The sequence below is a fragment of the Patiria miniata genome, unplaced genomic scaffold (assembly GCF_015706575.1).
Source record: "Patiria miniata isolate m_02_andy unplaced genomic scaffold, ASM1570657v1 HiC_scaffold_28, whole genome shotgun sequence".
NCBI lineage: Eukaryota > Metazoa > Echinodermata > Asteroidea > Valvatida > Asterinidae > Patiria > Patiria miniata.
In genome coordinates this window covers 1,561,117-1,585,819 of record NW_024037067.1, presented here as the reverse complement: position 1 = coordinate 1,585,819, position 24,703 = coordinate 1,561,117, and the positions used below count along the sequence as shown (strand labels likewise).

General features: G+C 39.4%; 1 protein-coding gene across 6 annotated transcripts in view; it reads right to left on the bottom strand.

The window, feature by feature from the left end:
* Positions 1–24,141, bottom strand: part of LOC119734880 (fibrillin-2-like) — an 81,390-nt gene extending 57,249 nt beyond the window's left edge. For 4 of the 6 annotated variants that reach the window (XM_038208489.1, XM_038208490.1, XM_038208494.1 and 1 more), the window contains exons 1-11: positions 23,748–24,141; positions 12,225–12,344; positions 10,576–10,923; positions 9,287–9,400; positions 8,359–8,472; positions 5,620–5,733; positions 3,918–4,031; positions 2,906–3,019; positions 2,438–2,551; positions 1,115–1,228; positions 214–327 (exon numbers count right to left, since the gene is read on the bottom strand). In XM_038208489.1, coding sequence (XP_038064417.1) covers positions 214–327; positions 1,115–1,228; positions 2,438–2,551; positions 2,906–3,019; positions 3,918–4,031; positions 5,620–5,733; positions 8,359–8,472; positions 9,287–9,400; positions 10,576–10,923; positions 12,225–12,344; positions 23,748–23,817 — 1,450 coding nt within the window. In that variant the 5' untranslated portion in view covers positions 23,818–24,141. Of the gene's footprint in view, positions 1–213; positions 328–1,114; positions 1,229–2,437; positions 2,552–2,905; positions 3,020–3,917; positions 4,032–5,619; positions 5,734–8,358; positions 8,473–9,286; positions 9,401–10,575; positions 10,924–12,224; positions 12,345–15,593; positions 15,705–23,747 lie in introns of those variants that run through there. The other 2 variants (XM_038208493.1, XM_038208495.1) reach the window with 2 other exon arrangements.
* Between the last annotated feature and the right edge of the window lie 562 nt (positions 24,142–24,703).

The following is a 24,703-nucleotide window of genomic DNA, read 5'->3' as shown; positions in this document are numbered from 1 at the left end:
ATAAAGATTGAGCAATATGCTCCAGCAAAAGCCGTGGAAAATTGGGGCCTTACATTTTGTTTTTTTTAAATCAAAGTATAATCTTAACGGTCTTTAATTTTTACATGGGATAATCGATATACCTAATATTGTTGATATTGGATTTCCGATATATCGACTATTGAACATTCTGATATAGGCAGTGCTTAATGGAAAGAGACAAATTGTACATACTATCCTGGCACTGATCTCCCTCAAACCCAGGAGCACAGGTGCATCTGTAGCTGTTGACACCATCGGAGCAGGCACCGCCATTAATGCAGGGGTTAGGGGCACAGTCATTGATATCTGTAATCATACAAATAATTGGCACGGAATCATTTCATTAGTGGCCCAATCCCACAAAAATGAACATTAGGACGACAGAAATAATCGGAAAACAAGCCCTGCGAACTATTGTATTTTTTACCTACAATAGTAAAAAATGTCCATATTCATAAGATGTGTAAATGAGTGCTGTATTCAATTAAAAAGCTGGACATGCTCTTAGCAATGCAAATAAAAAGTAAGCAATTAAAAAGTCTATTTTGATTACTTTGCAGGATCAATTAGTTGAATTCATGCAATTTTTATAATTGGCAACGCTCTGATGCCACAGGATAAAACTAAGCTTCAGATACAGACTTTGTCGTTATGACATCAGATCCCTGGCCAAATGACTCTGCAGCCACAGACATTAGCAATTGTCATTTTATGAATTGAAGACTTGGAGCTGAAGTGGATTTTTCCAAAATTTCTTCAGTCTTGAATCTTGGGGAGTCAGGTTGGCGTAGTAGTACTTTCCCCGCCTTCCACGGCTATGACCCGGGTTCGAATCCCGCCTGGGCCAACATGTGGATTGGGTTTTCAGTCCCTACCCGATTTCGTGGGTTTTCCCCAGAATATTCTTCTGGGCTTTTCCTCCCACCTTTAAAACTGTAATTTCTTCTGATTGTCTCCTCTCTACACTTTTCGTCAGGCTTTCAGGCTACAGTGTCTAGGGCACTTTTGAAGAATCCTCGGTTTTATTACCAGAAATAAATAAAATAAATAAAATAAATAAATAAAATAATCTGCCGCGATATAATGCACTTACTCTGTTCGCAGTTTTGGCCAGTGTATCCCGCTCGGCACACGCACCTATACGTGTTGACACCATCTTCACACGTTCCACCGTTCCTGCATGGAATCGTGGCACACTCTTGAAAGTCTGGAAACAAAAGCAAAATTAAAATCACCATCAAACAAATTGTGTAAGAAACTCTTTGCATCTATTTATTTTCAGTAGGGAAATAAAATCTTAAAAACTTAGGAGAAGGAAAGATGATAGGTACATGAATGTCACTGTGTGATGGCAATTGCATTTGTTTGTACAATCCTGCCTCTTGGTGGTACTGTTTCGCACGCTGTACTCTTTACGACTACATTGTTTTGCAAGAGTAGAGATTTCAGACTACAACAATTGAGGTTCTCCCCCCCCCCAAAATGAGACCTAGGAACGGAGAAAATTTAAGAACAGGGTTTGGAATGAAAAATTGAAACTGAATGAACACATCACGAACAAAGATTGCAACCTTACTGCAGTTTGCATTAATTTTTTTGTATAAAATTTAAAAAGCTCATTCAGCGGAGTAGTACTGATAAAAAAAAAAAATTCTCAAACATAGAGTGGGCTTGTCTTTGACAATTTTTATAGCTATTCCGGGATTTACATTATTTTCGTAAAAAGATCATTATAGTTTTCCCTTCTTTTAATTTGGCTTTTTCCCACGGCGATGTGAAACACAGTGTGGGCTTGAGCTGCTTATGTTGGTCGGTTGGTAGGTGGGTGGGTGGGTGGGTTGGTTGGTTGGTGGACAGTTTATTCAGGGTGTGTTATACTGTTCCATGCTACGTGTGTATCGCAGCTTGGCCAGTGAGTTTCTATGGAATACCTACAGCTTTGTGACACTGATGCGCATGCGTCTAATTTGCATATTAGGCCAAATTGCACTGCAAAATTCGCGGTAGTACTGTTCGTGGAACCGCTGTGGGTTGTACCACTTGGTACTTGTTAATATGGCGGCTTCCATCTTGAATATATGGCAGGCTGCACTCCACACACACTTGGGGGTCACTTAAAAGCTGGGTTTCTATAATCTTTTTGGGTGTCCCATAAGGAAAATGTTATGGAGTTTAAGATTTTAAATAGAAGCAAAGAACACAAGAAGGGAAACAAAAACATAATTTGCAAGACTTTGTTTGTACACATCACGTCCCAAACACTGGAGCTCTCATGAGAAGCTACATCATACATGTACATTTTGATTCTGTTTCTTCAACAACCTAAATTGGAAAAACAAATACTCCTCTCAGACAGATCATACATTTACGGACTCTTAAAGTAATACAAGAGGTGTTTTGTGTAGTTGACACTTACTGGTTTGACAGTTTTCCCCCACCCAGCCTGGTGCGCATGTACACTGGTATGAGTTGACCCTGTCACTGCAAGTTCCTCCATTCTGGCATGGGTTGCTGCCACACTCATCAATGTCTTCAAGAACAAAACACAGAAATACAATATAAACAACTACACTTACTAAAAATATGTACATACATTGTCTATTTATAGGAGTCCTTAAAACAGACTGATATTTCATTCCATTTTGCGATGAAATTCAGATAATCCCGAGGAAGTAACTTTTAAATAAATGGTGTAACATGCAGCACAGGTTCAATTTGCTTTTATTCAATCAACTGTAATCAAAACCACTTTTTGGCAGAAATTCAGCAGATTTTTAAAGAAATGTCTGGGCCAAATTTGAAATTGCCTCAAATTGTAGAGGAATTGTCCCTCCGTGAGCAAAAATGATTGCTCCTGATCCAAAATGCAGAAAGGTTCCCTTACCACTATCACAGAGGGTTCCTGTATAGCCAGACGCACATGTGCAAGTGAAGCCATTCATACCGTCACGGCAAAATCCTGAATTCTGACAAGGATTGGAGACGCACTCATCGATATCTGTTGAAAAAAATAGGAGAATTGTATCAAACTATGAAGGCCAACCCATCCATTTTGCAATGATGTAAATGGGTGTTGAATTGGATCCTTTACAATCTACAATCATCATTAATTCAAAAAGATTAATTGAATGTTCATAACTCATGGCCAAGTCTTTAAAGGTATGTTGCGAATAGCCTCAGCTTATGTCATTAATAGTAATGCAATACCGTAATGGGTAGGGGGCATCAACATGATGGGCCTTTTTTTTTGTATCGGGGTGATGTAAATCAAATTAGGTTATGCCCTTCACCAACCTATAAACACTGTATACTCAGTTACCTACCAAGTGAAAGTCAGGAAAAAATCACTCAGGTGGGACTCGAGCCCACGACTTCCTGCTTTCTAGTGCAGATGTCTTACCACTCTATCACCCGGCTAACAGGATCAGTTGGCTGGTTCAAATCGGATGTACACAGCAGCGGGTACCGCATCAACTAATCATAAGATGGGATTTTTTTTTTTTTTAATTTAAGAGTCCCACCCGAGTGGTTTTTTTCACCCGAGTTAATTTAATTTACATCACCCCGGTGCAAACCCCCCCCCCCCAAAAAAAAACCCCATCTTATGAATAATTGCCTTGTTTGTGTTGGTACACAATGTAAAACAAGATGTTGCCAGTTCGTCCATTTTTTTTTTACTTTTTGTGGCTTTTGATTGAAAAAGGTATTTTATAATGTGGATAATAGCTAGATGGAGCAGTTATAAACGTCATTTTCAAAATCAGTTAGGGGCCTGATTGCCAGTTAAAGTCCTTGCCTTCAGTTCAGGCCATTATCTGCAGTCAGGCCCCTAACTGGTTTTAAACCACAAGTTTCTAATTGCTCCATCACACTATTATCGCCTCAGTCGAACTCACTGATGTTACACATAGGTCCTTCCCAGCCAGCAGCACAGGTACAATTATAACCATTGACTTGATCTCTGCATGTCCCATCATTGCGGCACGGTGAACTGGAACACTCATCAAAATCTAAAGCGAAAGACAAATGGGTAGAAAAGAAGAATTCTCAAGATTTTTTTTTTTTAAGACAAGAGCAAAGAAACTGTGACCAGATCTTTCATTGTAATGTTCAACCCACTCAATAGACCTTTATCACGCAGCCACCATTTCAGTCATGTTCCCTGAATCCAATAACAGTACTGATTGATAATTTTTTTGTTTTGTGCAAAAAGAAACCAGACTATTTTTCCTTCCAGCCACATTTTTAGGTTACGTCGATTTGAATGGGAAAAAATCAAGATGGCCGCAACATGATAATGGTCTTTACCCCGACAGTGGACTTCCCCCCAGTTTTCCCAACTACTTACTTTATTTCCCAAATCATGTGTCTGTATTTCCTCCTATCTTCTAAATATGGACTATTTCTTTGTTGACCACTATCCAGAGAATTTGTCAATTTTACAGAGAAAAAACTATAACAAATAATTACATATCCCAAGAAGTAAAATACTTCTAACAGGAGCACATTTCTAGGCTCTGCTTCTACCACCAAATTGTGCCCCTGCCATTTACACCATTCTGTGTTGACTGCACTAGCTCAGACATTCTGTGCTGAGCTTGTTAGCAAGAATCTTTAGTTGCAGAATACGTGGGCAAAAGCCAACATTCCTTGCTGACCCGTGAATTACACAATATTGTCACTATACAGGGTGTCTCACAAGAAAAATGAACCTTCAAAGTGTCCTCTTTTTAACAGCTTTAAAAAATGCATTGCAAGTATCTTTTAGACAGTATAGTCCATTAACTTTTCAACAATTTAATAATCTTTCCAATGAGGTAAATATTTATTGAGTTATGGCCAATTGACAACATGTAACGCTTCTTCATTTTGTCCACGGCGACTACTATTTTGACTGCCACAATAAGACACAAGGACCAAAACTTGCATTTTTGAAAAAGGGCTACCAAGTCGAGGGCAGAGACAGAGCAATAAAGTGGACATCTTTACTCTGCACACTCTGCACCCCATGGCGTCATGGGCCAAGTTTGGCCTGTTGCCATGTACTTAAATGAAGATGAAGACATCTAAGAAGTTAATCAAACAGTTCTTTTTAGGACTACCATTACTTCAAAAAGGATAATTGGCCACTTTTGCAAAAAAATTTAAAATAAAATGATCAGAATAAATGAAGAGAGATTAAAACATTAAAGAGAGCAAAACTACCCTCACCCCAAATCTATTACATTCCTACCAAATGACAATTGAGACCGTGGACAGATTGAAAAATCGGCACTTATTTAAATTGGCCACAACTAAATAAATGTTTACCTGAAAGATGTTTTCCTTGTTGAAAAGCTAATGGACTATACTCTCTAAATATGTATAGATATTTGCGATGAATTTTTTTTAACGCTGTAACAAAGAGGACGCTTTGAGGGTTCGGTTTTTTTGTGAGACACCCTGTAGTAAGCTCAGATTTTTAGCTTTTGGTAAGCAGAGGCATAAATTGGGCCCAGGCCTAAGCATCATGTAAAGGGGGAGAATGGGGGACAAGACAAACATCAACAGGCACACCGACAAACAGATTGTCAGATGCAGAAGTAGGCATATACAAACCTGTTTGGCACTGTTCACCGAGGAAACCAGGTAGGCACCTACAGGCATACCCATTCACTGCGTCTGAACAGACACCGCCATTTTGACATGGCGAGCTGGAACACTCATCAATATCTGTGACAAAATATCCACAGGAATCTCATGTTTAATACATACATGTACTTGTCTGTACTGGTTAGAACAATTCAGGTGCACTTCAGAAGCACTGTGCAAGTTAATGTTCAGAATTAATTGTCAAGCGGCATTAGCTTTGTACAATGGCCTCCTCGCACAAGTACATCCTCAACGGTTACAAAGAGAGAGTTTGGGGAGACCACTGCATTACGGTCAGCGCCTGACACTCACGGGAAGATGCAGCTGCTTTGCGCACACTCAGAATACAGAGATGAAACTGGCATATGGCAACAAAATCGGAAAATATAAAATAACAAAAATATGTGACCGAAATCTGGGCCGCGCTGCAGTCACATATACAATTGTACATGTACATGCATGTACAATACATTTCAAGTCCAATTTCTGGACACTGACTCCTGCTTTAATTTCAATTCAAACAAAATTTTGTTTCATGGCATAAAACGCCTGAATTACGGTTAGAGTAATGGAGTCATCAACAAAGAAGTTCACTTCTTACTTGAGAACGTCGAGGAAAAAGTCCGAAAGACAAGGGCACCATTCATGGTGATTCAATGCTTCAATCATGTCCGTGATTCAACCACACAACTCCACTACTCCACTTTCATATCGTAGGGAAAAATCAGGCATTATCTTCTTTCTCTTCCAACAAATGTCAGCGAAATGTTTCGCTTATGCTCTCTTCGCTATCCTCGAGATAATCATCATGATTTTTAAAGCATTGCATTTTGTACAAGTAAATCTGAAACCTCCGAAAATCACACAACATAATGGATTTTATCCACTGGATCATTCACGAGGCTACCCGTTCCCAACCGGCCATGTGCTAGCAGACGGTGCGGTACGTACGCTGGTACCATTGCATATCATCATGTGCTGTACATGCACGCGTCACACTGTATTACCGTGCGACACAGTGATTTTTCCATGCCACATGTCAATGTTTTACCTTTTGTCCAGCCGGAAAAGGCTCCTTTCAGTGTTGGCCTGTGTTTCTACCACTGAAACACTCCAATAACGACTGGTGAAAGAGATTAAAACTACGTTCGCGATGATTTTAACATGCCATCTCCATCGACTTTTCATCGACTTTTCTTCGAAATTATGATTAAAATAAATGATATCGTGACACAAAATCATATTTTGTGGGACACATTGTAACCAAATCGGAAATTTCATTGGAAAATTCCAAAAGTCAGATTTCCGATTAAAATCGGAAAAGTTTCATCTCTGAGAATAAGATTAGTTGTGCACACTTCATGCCACACGTGTACAAACCAGTGCGAACACGCTGTGTGTCTCACCCACTGGTCACAAATGGTCACAAAGCGTCATCAACTGTTTGTGCAAGGAGTCAAGAGCTGGCTTAATGCTTTTTCCACAACTTGGTGCTTTTGTCAGTGTACAGCTATTGGGTGCCTGCACCCGATTTCATCAAACTCTTCGTAACTTACGATGCATCGCAGCGATGCGACGCGTCATATCTCTACGATGCGTCGCAATTGCGACGCGTCCTGCGATCCATTTCACAAAACACGTCGTAAGTGCGACGCATCGTAGGTGTATTTATAGCACAACTCGGTGACTGTTTTATGTATTTAGTCAGCGTACAGTAAATAGTCGTCTGATATTCAACAAAGAGTCGTCGGATCTCAGCTCGAAATTGGTTAAAACGTAAAACAAAATGGCGGCCGTGCGATGCAATTTTGAAGGAAAACAAACTCTCATTGGACTGTATAGCTACTTTGAAATTTCAATTCTAATATTCCGGTCTAATTCATAATTATTCAATGAATTTTCTATTTACAACTTTACACACATTGCCTCGGTATTATAGTCTCGTTAATGTAATGTTTATGGCATAAAACTGGCTTAGAAATTACTCTTCTTATTTTGCGACGACCACTAGACACGTCTTAACTTGCGACGTGTTTTAAGCCGTTGTCAAGGAACTTACGACGCGTTCAACACATCGCAACTTTCGTGAAATGGAAGATACGACGCGTCGCGAGTTGCGACGTGTTACACGTCGTAACTCGAGTTGCGACGCGTCGCAGCGCTTCGTGAAATCGGGTGCTGGTCTAAAGGTCTACAAAATGGACAATTTCACAGGGTTGATGTGCATGTTTAATGTTCATCACTATTATTCAGGATTTGTTTGTACTTATATTTCTGTTTTGAAATGGCTGAATACATGTAAACGATTATTCAATAATGGGTTTTGCCCTGATTCACAGGCGCGATTTCATAAAACTGTATTCTAAGTGTTATCTGAGGGCTTGCAAGAAAAATATCACAAGCTTACTCCGGTGGGACTCGAACCCACGAGCTCTCACTTACTAGAGCAGAGGTCTTGCCACTTGACACCCTAGCTTGCTGATCGATCAGGAAGCTAATCAAAATCTGATAAAGCAAGGGCTGCTGCAGGCAGTGGCAATACAATTGTTTATTTTGTTGTATTATTCCATTTGTTATGTCACCATTCTAAACAAAGAAACTGATGCTGGGGCCACTCCATGTTTAAGTGTAGGGTGGAGGGGGGGGGGCAAGTATGTCTTAAAATGGAGGAACAGTCCATTTCAAGACAGGGGGTTATCTACTTACTGGTTTCACAATTCCTGCCAATCCAGCCATCTGCACATCGGCAGGTGTAATCATTGACTCGGTCATCACACATGGCTCCATTCAGACACGGATTAGGAGTGCAGTCGTCATTGTCTGTCATTGACAACAATATCAAAATTGATAAACAATTACCCTCTGGGATCAAAAATGAACAAAGTGATGAAAAAACAATGAAAATAAGCATTAGAAAGCAAATCTGCATTAAACTTTCTTTTTAGGAGAATATGCACGAAATACAGCACGATACTTTAGCTTGTGATTGCCCTCATTCTTGCATTTATTTTAATAACTCATATTGTATTTCCATGTTTTATGTTTTGTTCTAACTGTAAATACCGGTACTGTTGCATTTACGCCTCAGGGTTACAAAGGCAATGTTTTTATAAACCAGATTAACAAAAAACAAAAACCCAATGACATTATTATAACATTTATTCAACACCTGAATAAATCTCCATCATCTAATTGGTGGGTCGTTGATCACGTGTCATTGAATTATTTGTCACAATACACAGCGCGATCGTGTCGTCAAAATATAAGGTCCACTCCCACGGTAAATAAAACTTACTTGCATGGTCACATTATTGGTTGCGTCATAACACAGCTCTGATGCAGTACATTCATAGTACAGTTTACAAAGTATCAATAAGATGACAAGGAGTTAGTCAGGCATTGTATAAAACAAATTACGAGTGTTTCACATTCGTGCAATGGAAAGAGTAATTTCTTTGGCAATAGGTGAAATGTTACATTCCATCACTCACCTCATGATATTATTCTTACCATTGCACTCATGAACATTCGTTATTGTACAGTGTCCAATGTGCGAAATTAAACAGTACATTGTTGTTTCCTTTTTTTTTATCACAAAGTTTAAATGTATGTAATTGGCGAACATCTTACTTACCAATCTCACACTGTGTGCCACTGAATCCCAGGGCACAGGTGCAAGTAAAGGACCGCACTGAATCAGTGCATGTTGCACCGTTCAGACAGGGAGAGTTGTAACAATCATCACCATCTAGAATTAACACAGTAAACAAAAAAAACATCACAAAAAAATCACTGATTGAGATGTTTATTTTATTTTGCAAGGTGCTAAGTGCTAGATAAATTAAATTTTCCAATAGCCCGAGTTCTTTAATTAATCAAAATTATGCATACAAATTTGAATGTCCCAGACTTTGGAAGGGGTGGATCTAGCTTTCGGGGAAAGGGGAGATATGAAGGCGAGGCTGAGAAACGGCGTGCCAAAGGCCTCTGCCAGGGGGTCCAGGGACATGCCCGGTGAAATTTGGAAATCTATGATTCTTAGGCAATATGAGCATAAATTTAGGAACTAATAGCATTCCATTTATTATTTTTGGCCCCATTTTACTGGTACTGTAACATCAGTCATTGTATAAAACAAATTATGAGCCCTCAGGCTTTGTCTTCAGGAGATGTCTGACTTTTGGGACTCTGGTTCAATATGGTCCTTCTAATTCAGAATATTGTACCATCCTCTGAACAGAATACTTGGCAAAAAAATTGAGCAATCTCGAGCTGATTGCAAAAAAAAGATGCCACTTTACACCACAATTTTCTATCTGTACATCAGGTAGTCAGCTATCTCCGAATAAAAACATATCGTTTCACGGTATTCATTAAAAGTTTTAACCTCAATTATCAATGTTCCAATATTTGAATATTCGATCAAATTTAAGTTCCAATAATCAAGTACTAGGTTATTACAAAATGCACAGCACTAATCCAGGAATATCTAAAAGACCAAAATGTGTAGTATTTTTCATGAGCTTTGATCAAGACGGCTTCAACATTAGTTAAAGCAGTGTGACAACATGCGCAGTAACACAAGTAGGACACATTATCATCAGTGAACATGCAAGGGTCTCCACTGAGGTTAGAGTGCCCTCAATAAACACAATCGTTGTAGAATTCAATACCATCCAACTTTCAACAAAAGTGATATGCAGTGAAATTTGATAAGTCAAACCTCAAGAGAACAGGTTCAAAATTTGAGTTAAGTTTGTTTGAGTTAAGCACGGTACGTCATACTACTAAAAGGCAATGGAATCTTTGTTTGACTAAAAAATTTTTTGAATTATCATAGTTTGACGTATTGAGATTTCAGTGTACAATCTTTCACGCATTGGAATTTTGGCGATCGGAAACATTGTTATGAATGAAACTCACCAGCACTATACTCCAGACGGAACCCTGACCTCTGGACATTGAAATCTGAGGTGAACAGAAGCCAGACGGACCTAGCAATGTAGAGTCTGGACTGAGGCAGCTGACTGGTCAGATCACTTGTAAGTGTCCAGTCAGCTTGGCTCATATCAGCAACATAGCCAACACCAACATAAAGGTAGTCCTTCCTGTTTTCCAGGTTAAAGTTGGTGATGTTTACAAGAATTTCATTGGCGCCGTGGGGCCGGATCTGGTACAAGCAGTACAGTTCCCTGCCATACCTGCTTGGGTAGTTTGGACTCTCAATAATGCCCGTGGTCGCAGAATAGGACATCCCACAGGAACTATTGACTATTGTTACGGAAAACAGAAAAAAATGGAAAGTGATTTGTCTTTGTTTTTATACAGAAACCTCTTTTAGGGCCACTGATTCTCCCTTATCAAAGATGTTGCTTTTCCATTGCATGAAATCATTAATTCTGTTTCAACCAGAAAACTGTGGAAGAAAATCTGTTTCCCACTTTATGTGTGTCATGTAGTGGATGTCCACTGAAAAATGAACAAATTTTCTTTTTTGCAAAGAATTCAAAAATAAACCTTTGCAAAAATTGTTACATTTTTGTTGAATTGTAAGTGTGTTTGGACATGTTGGAAATTGAAAGTATGTTTCTATTTGTGCACACACGATATATGTTTTGCCCCCCGAAAGCTGAATTCTCATTCAGAGAGTTAATTTTGTTATTAATTTTATTCTATTTTCCAGTGAAACAAAAAATCAGTGGCTCTATTTTTCTTATTGAATATTAAAAGGCTACTTCAATATGAATTTGGAGACTTCCCTTCATCGGTCTAATTTGCAAAAGATTTCATTTGAATTTGGGCACAATTTGTAGAAAATGTCTTCCAATGTTTACATGTTATTCATTTTTGCTTTGCAAGTATGAATCAACCTGTACATTGGATCAGGATTTCAGCAGCACAAACAAAAATAAGAAAATAGAAGAATTCAGAAAATTCACAATATTCGTATCAAGACAAAGTGCAATGGGGACCCGTTTACATTTTTAAAGTACGCATTTAAATACAAGATACACGAAAGAAACTTAATTGGACGGCCAACATAACCCAGCCAGAGCTGCAAGTACTCTTTAAAGCGTTCAATTCCAAACTCTTCGTATACAATACAGCTATGAACATGATCAACATGTTTTCAAATGAAGGTCTTTGATTCATTGTGATATTGATATTAGGTTTTATACTTTTTTCTTTTCCAAATGAGGCACATTTGTCTACATAGGACCACCGCACCACACCATACTCAACTTTACTGTTGACCATTAACAGTCACTTTCATGTCAATTTAAAAGAAAACAGATAAATATTCTTTGTTATAATAGATTAATGTAGCACATGTCTTCACAAAAAAACACTGAACAAGTCTTCACAATTAGTCTTCAATAGTCCTAAGATTTGACATCACACTTTGTTTACATTTGGGCTTCCCTATTAGAGCCACATGTTCCATCTGGCTCTCATAGGAAAGCGCACATGTAATGTCACACCATTAGTACTATTGCTACTGGTTACTGCTGGACTCAGCATTCTGTAATATTCAGACTAGGGGATTGAGAGTTAACATTTGTTTTGCTTACGGGATTGGCCATTTAGTATATCACAGTTGACGCCTTCGTAGCCTTGATTGCACAGGCAGGTGTAAAAGCCGTAGTCGCCATCAGAGCACAATCCATTGACACAAGGGGAACTCGCACATTCTGCATTCAAACAAAACATGAAAACAAATTAATCAGATTAAATTTCATCTACAGGTTCCAGTGGCCTATCCACTGTCTGCATGATAATTCCACGCAGCTCTGAGCATGTCCACCATGCAATGCAGCATACCTCCAACACATGTGTAAACCCCCCTCCCTCAAAAAAGATAGGCCTAGTCCAGAAAAAGACCTTAAAAATGAATGTTTTAAATTAATACCTATAAAAAAACTTTTAAACATACAAATAAAATAAAAAACGGTCTTAAAATTCCAGAACATTTTGTATATCCTTGTATTTGACATCCATTTTCAAATTTCAAAATTTCATCTTCATCTGTCATGAATGACATCATCATTCTTTTTACTTCTAGAATTAGAAGGCCTCATGTGTGGCCTTCTAATTCTACAAGTATCTTTGACTCAAGTCAGTTTTTAGCTCGAGTAGCTCCAGCTAACATGCTCATCACAAATTCCTGATGAGCATGTCAGCTGGAGTTATCAAGCTAGTCGGTGTTATACAATTATCAGGTTTTTTGACGATATACTTTTGCTAGTCTGACAAATATAGTCCTACTAGTAATAACTAATATGGACCCTACAAATTAATCGCCATTTGTTTACATAAGGCGAAGTAAAAAAAACATGTTTCTCGTCCCCGCCCGCTTCCTTTTTCAAAACATGATTCAGTAACTTTTGATTTGAAATTGAGATCTTAGAATGCTGCTTTTCTCGGAATGTACAGCTGAAGCTTAGCTGAAACTTCATCAGGTTAGTTGCTCAGTATCCTTCATTAGATTTTGAACACTTTTGTTGCTTCAAACGAACAAAATGCACTAATTACAAATGATGGACTAAAGCTTTAATTCGGCCTAATTTTAATGTCATAACTCATAATTTGTTTTTCTTTGGTATGATCCACTAGGGGGCCTACTCAGAATTGATTGGTCCGTCTGACGCTGCCCGAGATATGCACTTTAAAGACGGTGTCTGTGGTCGGTTCCCAGACCAAAAGATTCACGCCAACAATGTGCATCGCATGCGACGTGCACGTTGAAACGTTAAAACTCAAACTGTAGCTGTGGTACGGAAAGGGAACTGTTTTCATCATTTTTTTGCACCATCGGGATCGATTCAACCCTTATACTTGTTAGCGAAATGAACGTGAGTTTGTCAAGAAGTACTGGGCATAGTCTTTGGGTACAAATATACAGTGGCCGCTCCAAAACTCATTTCTATAATAACCATAATATTCGTAGAGTATACAGCATGTTCGCGTTGATATGCCTATCCACATGTAAGACCCATAGTTCTACTAGGGGTAGGTCGGGCGATAGTAGACCATCACCCGACCTAGCCCCATAAATGTGGCCAATTTACTGGACTACCTCCGTAAATAAAGGCCACACTTGGAACATGTACCCGAACACGTAGAACTTTGTCAAATTTTCACATTTACGCTTTATTTGTAGTTTTATTACGCTTTAGAAGCATACTCATCCTCTTTATAGCGATAGAAAATTTATCCCCCCTTTTTGAGATATTTATATTTCAGGTAATTTCCTTCCAGGTTCGTTTGTATACGTCTGGGTATCTAAATTCCAACACGAAATTACACGAAAAGTAGATGTCTGAAAAAGAGGGGAAAAATTTACTATCGCTGTAAAGAGGGTGATTATGCTTCTAAAGTGTAAATAAACTACAAATAAAAGCCTAAATGTGAAAATCCAAATTTGACAAGTTCTACATTTTCAGGTACATGTTCCAAGTTACTTCTAGAACTATGAGGCTCCACTACGTGGAGCCTCATAGATGAAGAACCCCGCAAAATTGTTTTCAGCACAAAACACTACTTAAGTACAAAAACGTCCATCAAAATGCAGACATTTCCCACAGAACCGCTGCACAGATTGCCCCCTAACTCCGTACTACGCCTCATGACATACTCACGTAATATGCGCAGAACAAACATCACTGGATTTTGTCCGTTTTTTGGCCAAAATGATGAAAAATATGCCCTTTCCGCGCTGAGCCAACCTGACGCTTGAAACGTGGCGCGCTCAGAGCAAACCGAAAATCATCGCTGGATCATATTATGATCCAGCGATGATTTTCGGTTCGCTCTGAGCGCGCCACGGGGGGTACGGTACAAGCAAAATGATACTATGCACATGCGTACAAGTGCAAGTACCGTACCCCCCGCGGCAAACCTCGTGCCCCGTGGGTACGATCTTGCAGCACCATGTTGTTTCCCATCATGCCTTGCGCGATCGTAACCCCTAGGGCTGCAGTTTATCCATTTTACGTGCCGACGCCATCTTTAAAATGTTAAAAGGTGTGATTTTGAAGAATCAATCCTTTCAAACACAACGTTTGGACGTTGTGTTAATCAGCAAAGATTTGTATTAAATGTACGTACCCCTTTTGTGCCTTTACAACCACAGATACAGGGTTTTTTTTAGTGAAAAACGCGGCTGACAAAATCTATATCGTACAGGTTTTGCGACTTTTGAATCATAATTTTTTTTTTCGTATGTGACGTTACGTGCAAAGCTAAGCACGCGAGCGCGAGCGCATTATGGGCGCGCCCGGCGTGCAATCTTTGAAATGCCCGCGCAGTACGCTGTGAATAGCCATTCAGTGTCATTTACGTCACCATCACAGCCAGGGGTTAGTGTAAGGAACAAGCACACGCCTCTGGAGTCGAGGCTGCCCCCGCGGCGCGCTCTGAGCGAACCGAAAAATCATCGCTGGATCATATGCGTGCACGTTTTAAGTGTCAGGTTGGCTCAACGCAGAAAGGGCATATTTTTCATCATTTTAGCCAGAAAAACCTACAAAATCCAGCAATGTTTGTTCTGCGCATATTACGTGAGTATGTCATGAGGTGTAGTACGGAGTTTGGGGGCAAACTGTGCAGCGGTTCTGCGGGAAATGTCTGCATTTTGATGGACGTTTTTGTACTTAATTAGTGTTTTGTGCTGAAAACAATTTTGCGGGGTTCTTCATCTATGAGGCTCCACTCGTGGAGCCTCATAGTTCTAGGAGTAGTTCCAAGTGTGGCCTTTATTTACGGAGGTAGTCCAGTAAATTGGCCACAAAATATGCCTAAATGTGAAAATCAAAATTTGACAAAGTTCGACATGTTTTTGTACATGACATGCATGACCGGTGGAAGTGTGGCCTTTATTTACGGAGGTCATGGAGGTAGTCCAGTAAATTGGCCACATTTATGGGGCTAGAGTTACTCACTTTCTCCGTGTCTTGTGCCCACATTTAAGGAGCTGCCAAAAAAACAAACAGGTCTCAATGCTTCGATGACAATCACACTGACTCAGGCCCGACATTGCCAACTTAACCTTCTCGAAATCGATAAACAAAGTCGAAGTTTACCGCCGTGGTCAAGCGCGCCCCCAAGTGACACTTTTGGGACGGGGATTTCCCCAAACTTGGGCTTCGTCACCAGTCCAGTGCAGCTTTAAGAGATTTTAGCCCATGACCGGGGGTCGGGGCCGCGGCTCAATAAAGGTCCATTTTCCTTTTCAGGAAGATCAAATCCTTTAACATGATTAACGTTCGGTGTATTTTCATTAAGTTGTAGCCAAAAACGGTGACTGCATGGTTTTAGTAGCCAAACCGTCGATCACGCCATGATTTATGACACAGATGCAATGTGTTTAGACTTTATTCACGAGTCGGCCATATTAAATTGAAAAACCTTTCATTTTGGAACTTACAAGTATAGTAATGAAAGGAAAGATATAAAAGTTCGTTACAAATTAATACCAGTGCAGTCTGCTCTGATGAATAATTAACATTTGTGATTACATTGCCTAATGTTTTAAGCCAAGAAAAAAAGGAAAGAATTCGAGGCTTGGCACGCGCACCCTCCAATCATAAAATTATTATTATTATTTATTCGGCCAACAAATGAACAAAAGTACAATGACAAAGCAAAGATATATCAAAAAGTTAACAAAATTGGAAATTGAAAAAGTATGACCAGACAAGGCTGAAGGATGCGAGAAGGAATGGGTCGCGGGGGAGGGAAGGGAGGGTGGACAGTTTGACAGGAGAGAGGAGATAAACAAGGACAATATAATAATCTCGAACACGATCGGAAATGGCTTCCTTCATCGGAAAAGACCCGATACAATGGGTCGGTAGGCCTATTAGGCCTACATGTAGCCGTATTGAATTATGTCTCTTTTGGTCAGCCGTAATGGTTTGGGCAAATACAAACGGCATCAACATTGAGACAAATTGCCATCATCATACAAATTGCTGTTGATGGTAGCGAACAACGCCCCAAGGCGACATGAGCAAAGTGTGAACATCTGCCGCGGAGGAAAGACCATTGCTTCGGGAGTCATGGCAACCGCGTCCCTTGGCAACCACACACAGGCAGCAAAAAAAAACACCTGTTGGCTAGCATTGCCGTTTCAATGCATTTATATTTAGGTCAGCCGTTCAGATGCCTCAGGGCCGTGAATAAATCTACCGATAATGGTTTTCTCCTGAAGTATTCCTCCTTTTGAAACCATTTTCCAAAATGTGTTTTATAATGCCTACATGGATAGCCAAAGTGCATACTGAAAGAATGAATTATCTATAGGAGATAAATTAAACAATTTGTTTCATTCCGGGTTTTGCAAAGAAGTGAAGGCCTATTTTTGCAAGTATTTGAGAATATGTTCTACCAGTGTGTTAGTGTTGTAGTCGTGCTCGTGACACGCCTGCTGATTGTACGATGATGATTTTATTTACATCCAATTCTTTGATTTTATTCATGTCCGAATGTCTCACTATTTAATTCTAAAAGATATTTTCAGCGTTTCACAATTCCGTAACTTTTGTCTTTTATCGTTGAATCTCACGTGTGCCTAACATCGTTAACCCATGCCGATTACAAAATAGCACGTGACATGTTGCTGTATGGGGTTTAATTTACACAATAGACCATTCTGTGAGTACATACGCAGTGCGGGGCTACCTGTTTTATGCATGCTTGTAACATGTTGTAACTGTAATCATAACAAAATACCCAATCGTTTTGTTACCCTTTCTTTGTACATTTAGTTTGCAAGAATTGACGTCACATTGCTCAGAGCATTTGTAGAAAAGCTAGGTGTGAAAAAAATTGAGTGGAAAAGTTGAAAACGATCATAAACACGCCTTCTGCAAACAATGCATAAGCGGGCGTACACGAGAATGGGTAATGTGTGCAGCCATCGATTTTCCGTGAAGGAGGAAATACGGCTGATATTAAAAAGTCATTCAGATGCAAATAACACACAACAGTGTGGTAATGTCAAGGACGCCACTCCTAAACTAAAGAAAGGCTGGTTCGTGGTTATTTTTACAGCAGTTACCAGTTTGTAATTTAAATACCAGAATCCTATTTTCCCGCTCGATCTACGAAAGAAATTTCATTCATGCTTTTTTTTCAACGGTCGGGTGTGATGGGTTTAAAGTTTTGCGTTTCAGTCCAAAACCTAAACAGCGACATTTAAATTATATCACACACAGTTCAGGGAACGGAAATGTCGAGAGGAATTGCCCACGCTTCGTTTGAATTTTAAATTTTGTTATTTGTGGAAGATTTCCGACGATAACGGAAAACACCGTCTTTTAAAAGTATTTCCCTCTCTAAATACCAATTCAGACTTCCCTTGCCCATCGTTTCTTATTACCCTGTTGGCTTCAGACTAGAACCACACTCCATTTAGCATTAATCCGTTGTTTTTGTTGTTGTTTTTTTTACTTTTTTTTTCTAAACCAAAATATCACTGGGTAATATGTCATATTTTGCCTCCAAACGAAGCAGTGATGGTAAAATACTCTAGAGAATTTAGCTACATAGCCATCTTAATAAAAGCGTTTTCAATTACACTTTCCCCTGGTAACTTCGCTTGCAATGACAGCCATCTTTGTGCATGGTCTCGTGTGTTCAGGGTTTTTAAAAACCTTGAGAGATGGCTGCCTTAGGCAAAGGATATATTGGTATATCATACATTCGATAATTTCCAAAATCAAAGAGAGAAGGTTTTTACCGTAAAGGGCGTCGGTCTTTTGAATAAAAATGGAAGCCAGAAGACACAGTGATGCGGTTAAGAGGTATCGGATCGAGCTGGTGTTGGGAGCGTGAATCCTGTAGGGTGGAGACGGGGGAACTGCTCCGAATTTACGGCTGTGGTGTCCAGACGAGGGCTGTCCATTTCGCCTGCAGAAAAGATCACTGGACGCCATTTTTTCTCTCGAGACCGTCCCGGCGCATAAAAAATGAGGGACTTTGGTTCGTGGTATAAACTGAAGATTACAACTGTCACTCTCTTTGCAGAACTTGAAATTCCTCACCCAAGCGATAGAAGAAAAAAAGATCTACGAAAAATCTGCGAATTACAACCTTTTAGTACCAAATATGGCGTTGAAATTTTAGCTGGTGTACTCTCATTCTACGCTATTAAATTCAAGACGTGAATTCACGTATATTATCAGTGGCACATCTGCTTCTTCTCTTTGTTATTCATATTTGATGAAGAAACGCTCGGATGGTTTGAAGTAGAGTCGTTGCCAATACACAGCATTTATGTGATGCAGTTTTGTTGACAAATTTCACGAGGTCTACATCATTTACAAAACAGGAAAAAAACGAACGTAGTGTATTAAAACAATAGTACCAAATTGCTGTCCGAATTTCCGTAGAAAAAAAATCCGCAGTGCTGTATGTCGTCAGAGCTGCCGTGTTAGAGTTTCATGTCATGTCTTGATCTTCCTCCCCATTTAATCAAGTGGACATTTAAGTTAATCCTACGTCTTTGTCTACAGTGTGGTATCCAACGTGTTACATGCTGACAACGAAATGGTCTCAACATCCAGCGATACCATCATCGTATAATCATCATTCCCAGACGCCTCGTGTGAACTCCCAAAGAAAATGACTTCATTTTGTTATTGCCGTAGAAACATGGTCCCAGTTTAACGAAGACATTCCACATTGCTAAGCTCCAGGGTGTGCAAATATATACTTTTCGCATTATTTTCGCAGGCTTTCGTCCGTACAGCACGGGTGATGATGTCTTGCATTCCGCTCGCTTATACGGTGTCACCAATGCAACGCTGCGGATAGCTTGATCGAGGATGTAATTATGCGCGAGCACATCAGTGTCTGGATGCAAGTGTGGTATCGTTTTGCTACCGTGGGTATCGGTGTCAATAGTTATGATGATGATGATTAGCCTGTAATTAAAAACACCGCACATTTAAACCAATATCAGCCATTTTCATTCCTGCCAAAACAACTGATCATTCAGTTCCATCATTCAGAAGGCGGCAGCAGTGGATATCAGAAATCAAACGCGTGTAACCAACACTCCATCAGTCCATGATCCTCATCAACGAGCTCAGTGCATAAACAGCCTTCCATTTGTTGGCCTTGACAAAAGAAAATGCGTTGACGGTGTATGGAAAGCAATAAAACCAACATGTAGGTTAATAATGATCGGTCATGACTCATGAGTCAGCCTGCCGTACCTCTACGCACGGTCCTTGGTGCTTTATAGGGGAACGCCCATGAGTACCTCAGCAACAGGCGGTATAGGTGATGACAGCGTGCCTACGGCAGAATGGTATTGTAGCATCAAGTCATTTTTTGGAGGATAACATGTACTGCTATGGTGGTTGGGTACTAAATTGTTCACTCGGTTGAGCAACTAATGGGCATTGAGTTTTGCGGGAAGGCAAATGATGGGTGATTTGGGGAGGGTGTTTTTATGGGATGCCGGCCTATAGAACGCACCCCAAAGATAAATATCCTACTAGCTGTTTGGACGGAATTATATTTATTCATGGGAAGTGTTTTTTTTTTAATTCTCTAAACTTTGCAAACTGAAGTTGCTTGTTGATTTTGTTTTGTTAAAGCAAAACATGATCATAAAGTAGTTGATGTTAATATGGAAGTACATCTATTTAAATTCTTAACTTGTCGAATGGTCCCACGTGATCAAACCAAATGAAAAATGAAAACTCCAAGATGCATTTCCCGTGCTATTTTCAAGTTTCATCCGGAAAAATAGATTCCTTTTCTAAATTGCTTTTTTTCTAGCAGTACAAAAATTATTCACTTTTGAATTATTACTTTACAATTTCGAATTATTGGCTGCCAGACATGTAATTCACAGTCTCGCGGGGTAGGCTGGTTCCCGCCTCACAATCAGTAACAATAATGTAGGGACCAGGAGCCGGTCTGCTCGCAAAGCGGATCTGTTTATGCCCGCCCCCAACAAAAAATACAACTTTTCCAGAGCTTTGCAGACGTCCAAACAAGGAAAAAGAAGCAGTTTTTTTTGGGTTGGAATAAGGGTAAAAATACCAGTTGAAAATTTATTAATAGAACTTGTTGAAGAGCAGATGCAGAAGGAACGCAAGTTCCATTTTTAATTTATGCAAAACAGGCAAAGGGGCCTTCCGCCATGCATGTACACGCAGATATTCGAGGCAAGCCATGGTTGTAAACAAAAATTACAATGTAGCCTAAACTTCGACCCAAGTATTGAAGCATTGGGGTTTTGAAACGAATCTTCATGTTTTTCTGAGAATTGTTAGTGCATTAAAATGGACTAAAGTTTAAATGGTAAGCATTATCTTAATTCATCTAAGTCAGGCGCACGGTGAAGTTTTAAACTCGCCACATTGTGATCTTGAAAGTTGAGGAAGTACGTACATAGCTACGTACAGCGATATACATGTCACACTGCCAAACATCTAGACGCATATAGTTGTATCATGGAGCTATAAAAAAAAAAAAGTTGTATAGCTCCATGGTTATACTTAAACCTAACATCGGGAAATTCGTTTCTATTTTCCTTCTATTCAGCAGAGAGCACAAAGCTTTCTAAAAACTTCTGTATTTGAGAAAAAAAAATCTCATCTCTTCCTGGTACGGAGGCGTACATGTATGATCATGGTATGATCATACAAGTCACTGCGATAATTGTATCGTGATAACAGGCACAGAAACACACACCCGATACAACACAGATTTCATGGTTTCGAGATACGTTATCGTTGAATTCCGTGTTTCTAAGATATGTTTTCAATGCTTTTTGTGTTTCCGTGATAATATTATCGTTTAATCTCCTTTCCCTGATAAGTTCAATCATTGAATAACGTTTTTCAGAGATACATTCTCTTTGAATTCCACGGTTTCCGAAATAACCTTATCGTTGAATTTTCCCTGATATTGTAAGCTAACTCCCATTGAATTTTGTATTTTCAGTAAAAAAAGTTCGTTGAAATCTGTGTTCCTATCGGGTGTAGTGAGAATTTCAGTGTTTCCACGATAAATTATACCAGTGACGTGGACAGTTCCAGATCTGCCCACTTTTGTTTGATCATACATCGGAATGGCATTTTTTTGGTGTTATGGTCAAGGTCATATGCCTGAAATCCTAACATGCTGTAGTCATTGTTTTTGTGCATGGGAAAGCTTCCCAAATCCCCCATTATACCATTCGTTATACTTTAGTTTCGATCTTCATGGCCGTCCTCAATCCTGCAAAATCATCTCCCTTGGGCGGAGAATCTTTGGCGGAACGGTAGACCAACTTGAATTTACACGGATAGATGGACTACATAATAGTTCGTAATGTACTTGAAATAACATGATAACAGTTATTAGTTAAGACGACGAAAATTACGACTTGATCATATCATTCAAATCCTCTGTTTTTCGCAAATGGTTCTCGCTCACCTTCCGCGTGATGTCTACGTAAACTGGATTGTGTCGATTCTCCATCAAACAATTTAAAACTAACGAAATTTAGCAACTATATTCTATAATAAACATTTTCAAAACATATTTCTATAACATTCCATGCCACTCCCCCTTCAAAAAGATTGTGCCTTGCAAGTTTAAGCCTATCGGAGAGGCGCACGATATGGGAGAATTTGGCCTTATCAAATTAAAACAAAAAATCCCAGTAAATTTCGTCAACACGTCAATAAAATTGGAAATTGGTTGCTACCGGAGACAATGGTTGGAGTAATAACATCATTACTGTATGACTGAACTGCATCTTCAGATGTTATCGTTTTGGCTTGCAAATTGATGACATTAATCGGACAGTTAACCCAAAAGAAATCTACTATAAGATTTTTCTTTGATATCTCCGCTACAATATTATTACTGGTCAGGAAATATGGGGAAAAAGGGGAAAGAATAAACTGTCAATATTCACAACTATCTTACACATAGAAAAACCCTCTTAAAACATAATTGTAGCCTGTGTGCACATTTTCTGCTTGTTATCAACACATAACTTTCTTAAAATAATTTAGTTTGTGCCACTAAACGTATTTTAACTTGATTTAAGTGTGCGTTTTTCTTCAGATTTATCATTTCCTGCCAATTTTATTGTTTGGTATAAAGTAAACTCTTCCCACATTTGCTAAATATATGCCTACCCAAAAAAAAGGATTTGGTATGATTAAACTTTGAAACGCAACCCAAAAAAATAAATTGTATCTTGAACTTAGTTTTTGTTTAGAAAGAACCATGGTTTTGGTAAAAAATGGACAGTGAATTTTGTTTGAAAAGTGTGAAAATTGTGATACATGGCATTTATATTTCCGTTCTCCAATATATTGTGCCGATACTTTCATGACACCAGTTTCAACACTCTTCAGGCATTATGTTCACAAATTAAAAAAAAAAACAATTAAAAACAAATGTTCTAATTCCAGACTCCTTTGTTTGAATTTCTGTGATATTCTCGAATCTTAAAGCTTTTTATTGCTCTCGATTTTTTTTGAACGGCAATGTCTGCAACTAACTGCAAGCAGGCAAAATACTTAACAACGGGGTTTATGTGAGTTTATTCATTGTATATGTAAAATACCTTTGGCAAAGTTTCATTTTATTAATCACCTAGGTGTACAACCTTACTATAGTTTGCCCTTCGCTGTATTTATCAATATCAATTATAAATATTAAAACTTAATCAAATTTGTTTATGAATTCCATACATGGACATCACTACTTTCCCCATGCATTGACCTATATCAGCCATCAAAAAGCGATAACATGTCCTAAAAAGTCAAATTTAGCGGGCAAAATATTGAAACATTTAATGAGAAAACACTTGGAATTTTTCAGACCAGTCTCATAGGGTTTGTGCACAGGGTGATGTCAAAATGATGTGTAGATATGGAACTCTTTCCCAATTTTGACTTCTAAATATTAATAAAAAAGTAACGTTACTGACCCGGTCCACAAACGACATGAGGAGAATATTATTCAAAAATATTTCTCCTTGTCTGGGCCTCATAAATCCACCCTCCTAATGAAACTCCATCAAACCACATTAAGACAGCTTCCATCAACCAATAAACAATTACACAACGTACCGTTAACTGCCCATGTTCCGCCTGTCAACACGGTGGCAACTACGAACGCAGTCAGCAGCAAGTGCCTCATCGTCCCCTGTAAACCAACCACTTTTCTCCGCCAACAATCGGGTTCGTCTCCGTACAACTTCAAAACTCTGAGAAGTGACTTATTTCCAAGATCGGGTCGGAAAAGCGGTCCAATTTTTTGCCGATTTCAGGCTATATTTCTATCCGGTGTGTGTGACCCGACGACATGAATTTCTCAGCGTCCTCGTTTCGCTACCGGATAATGCCCACGTAACACAATCTCGTTCGCACTTTCAAAACAAGCCTATCTTAAATCCACACCCGCCTGCTTTCACGAAATTTAGTAGCTTGGGCTTTGGTCCCAAACGCAAGGTTTGTGTTTGTTTCAAATTGCGCTTTGGCCCCCAAAGGCTACCACAAACGACTGACTGCGCCGGGTAGGTTGAATAGGATACCTGGTGACCAGTCAGGCGTGTCCGTAAGAATAGGCCCGGTTCCCATACCAAACCGTTCCTGGCCTCACCTAGCCCATGGACCGCCATGCCTAGCCTTTCAGTGTTTGCCATGGCTTTTGAAAGTGTAACAATAGGCAGCGATGAATAGGGATGAGATCATCGGGTTGTGACTACAGAAAGTGTAGGCATGGCTTTGCAGTTCACGGTGGGTGCCAACGGTCTATGAAGCGGCCAAGGTAAAATGGAAAAGTTTGCTGCTCAGGCAGGCATTACTAATTACCGAGTTCTTAATCGCCTACCCCACCTTTCCTATTGGTTTTCAGCATTCGCTGAAGATTTTACATGGGTCGGGTCCGTTCATTCAAACTGCTTACTGAAAGACCAGTGGCGACCCGGCGCTTTCCATATCTTTGGTTTTCCTTGCGATTTTGAGCATTTGCTTGTTCCTACCCCCCCCCCAACCATATCATGTGTTTTACAGTGTAAATGTGG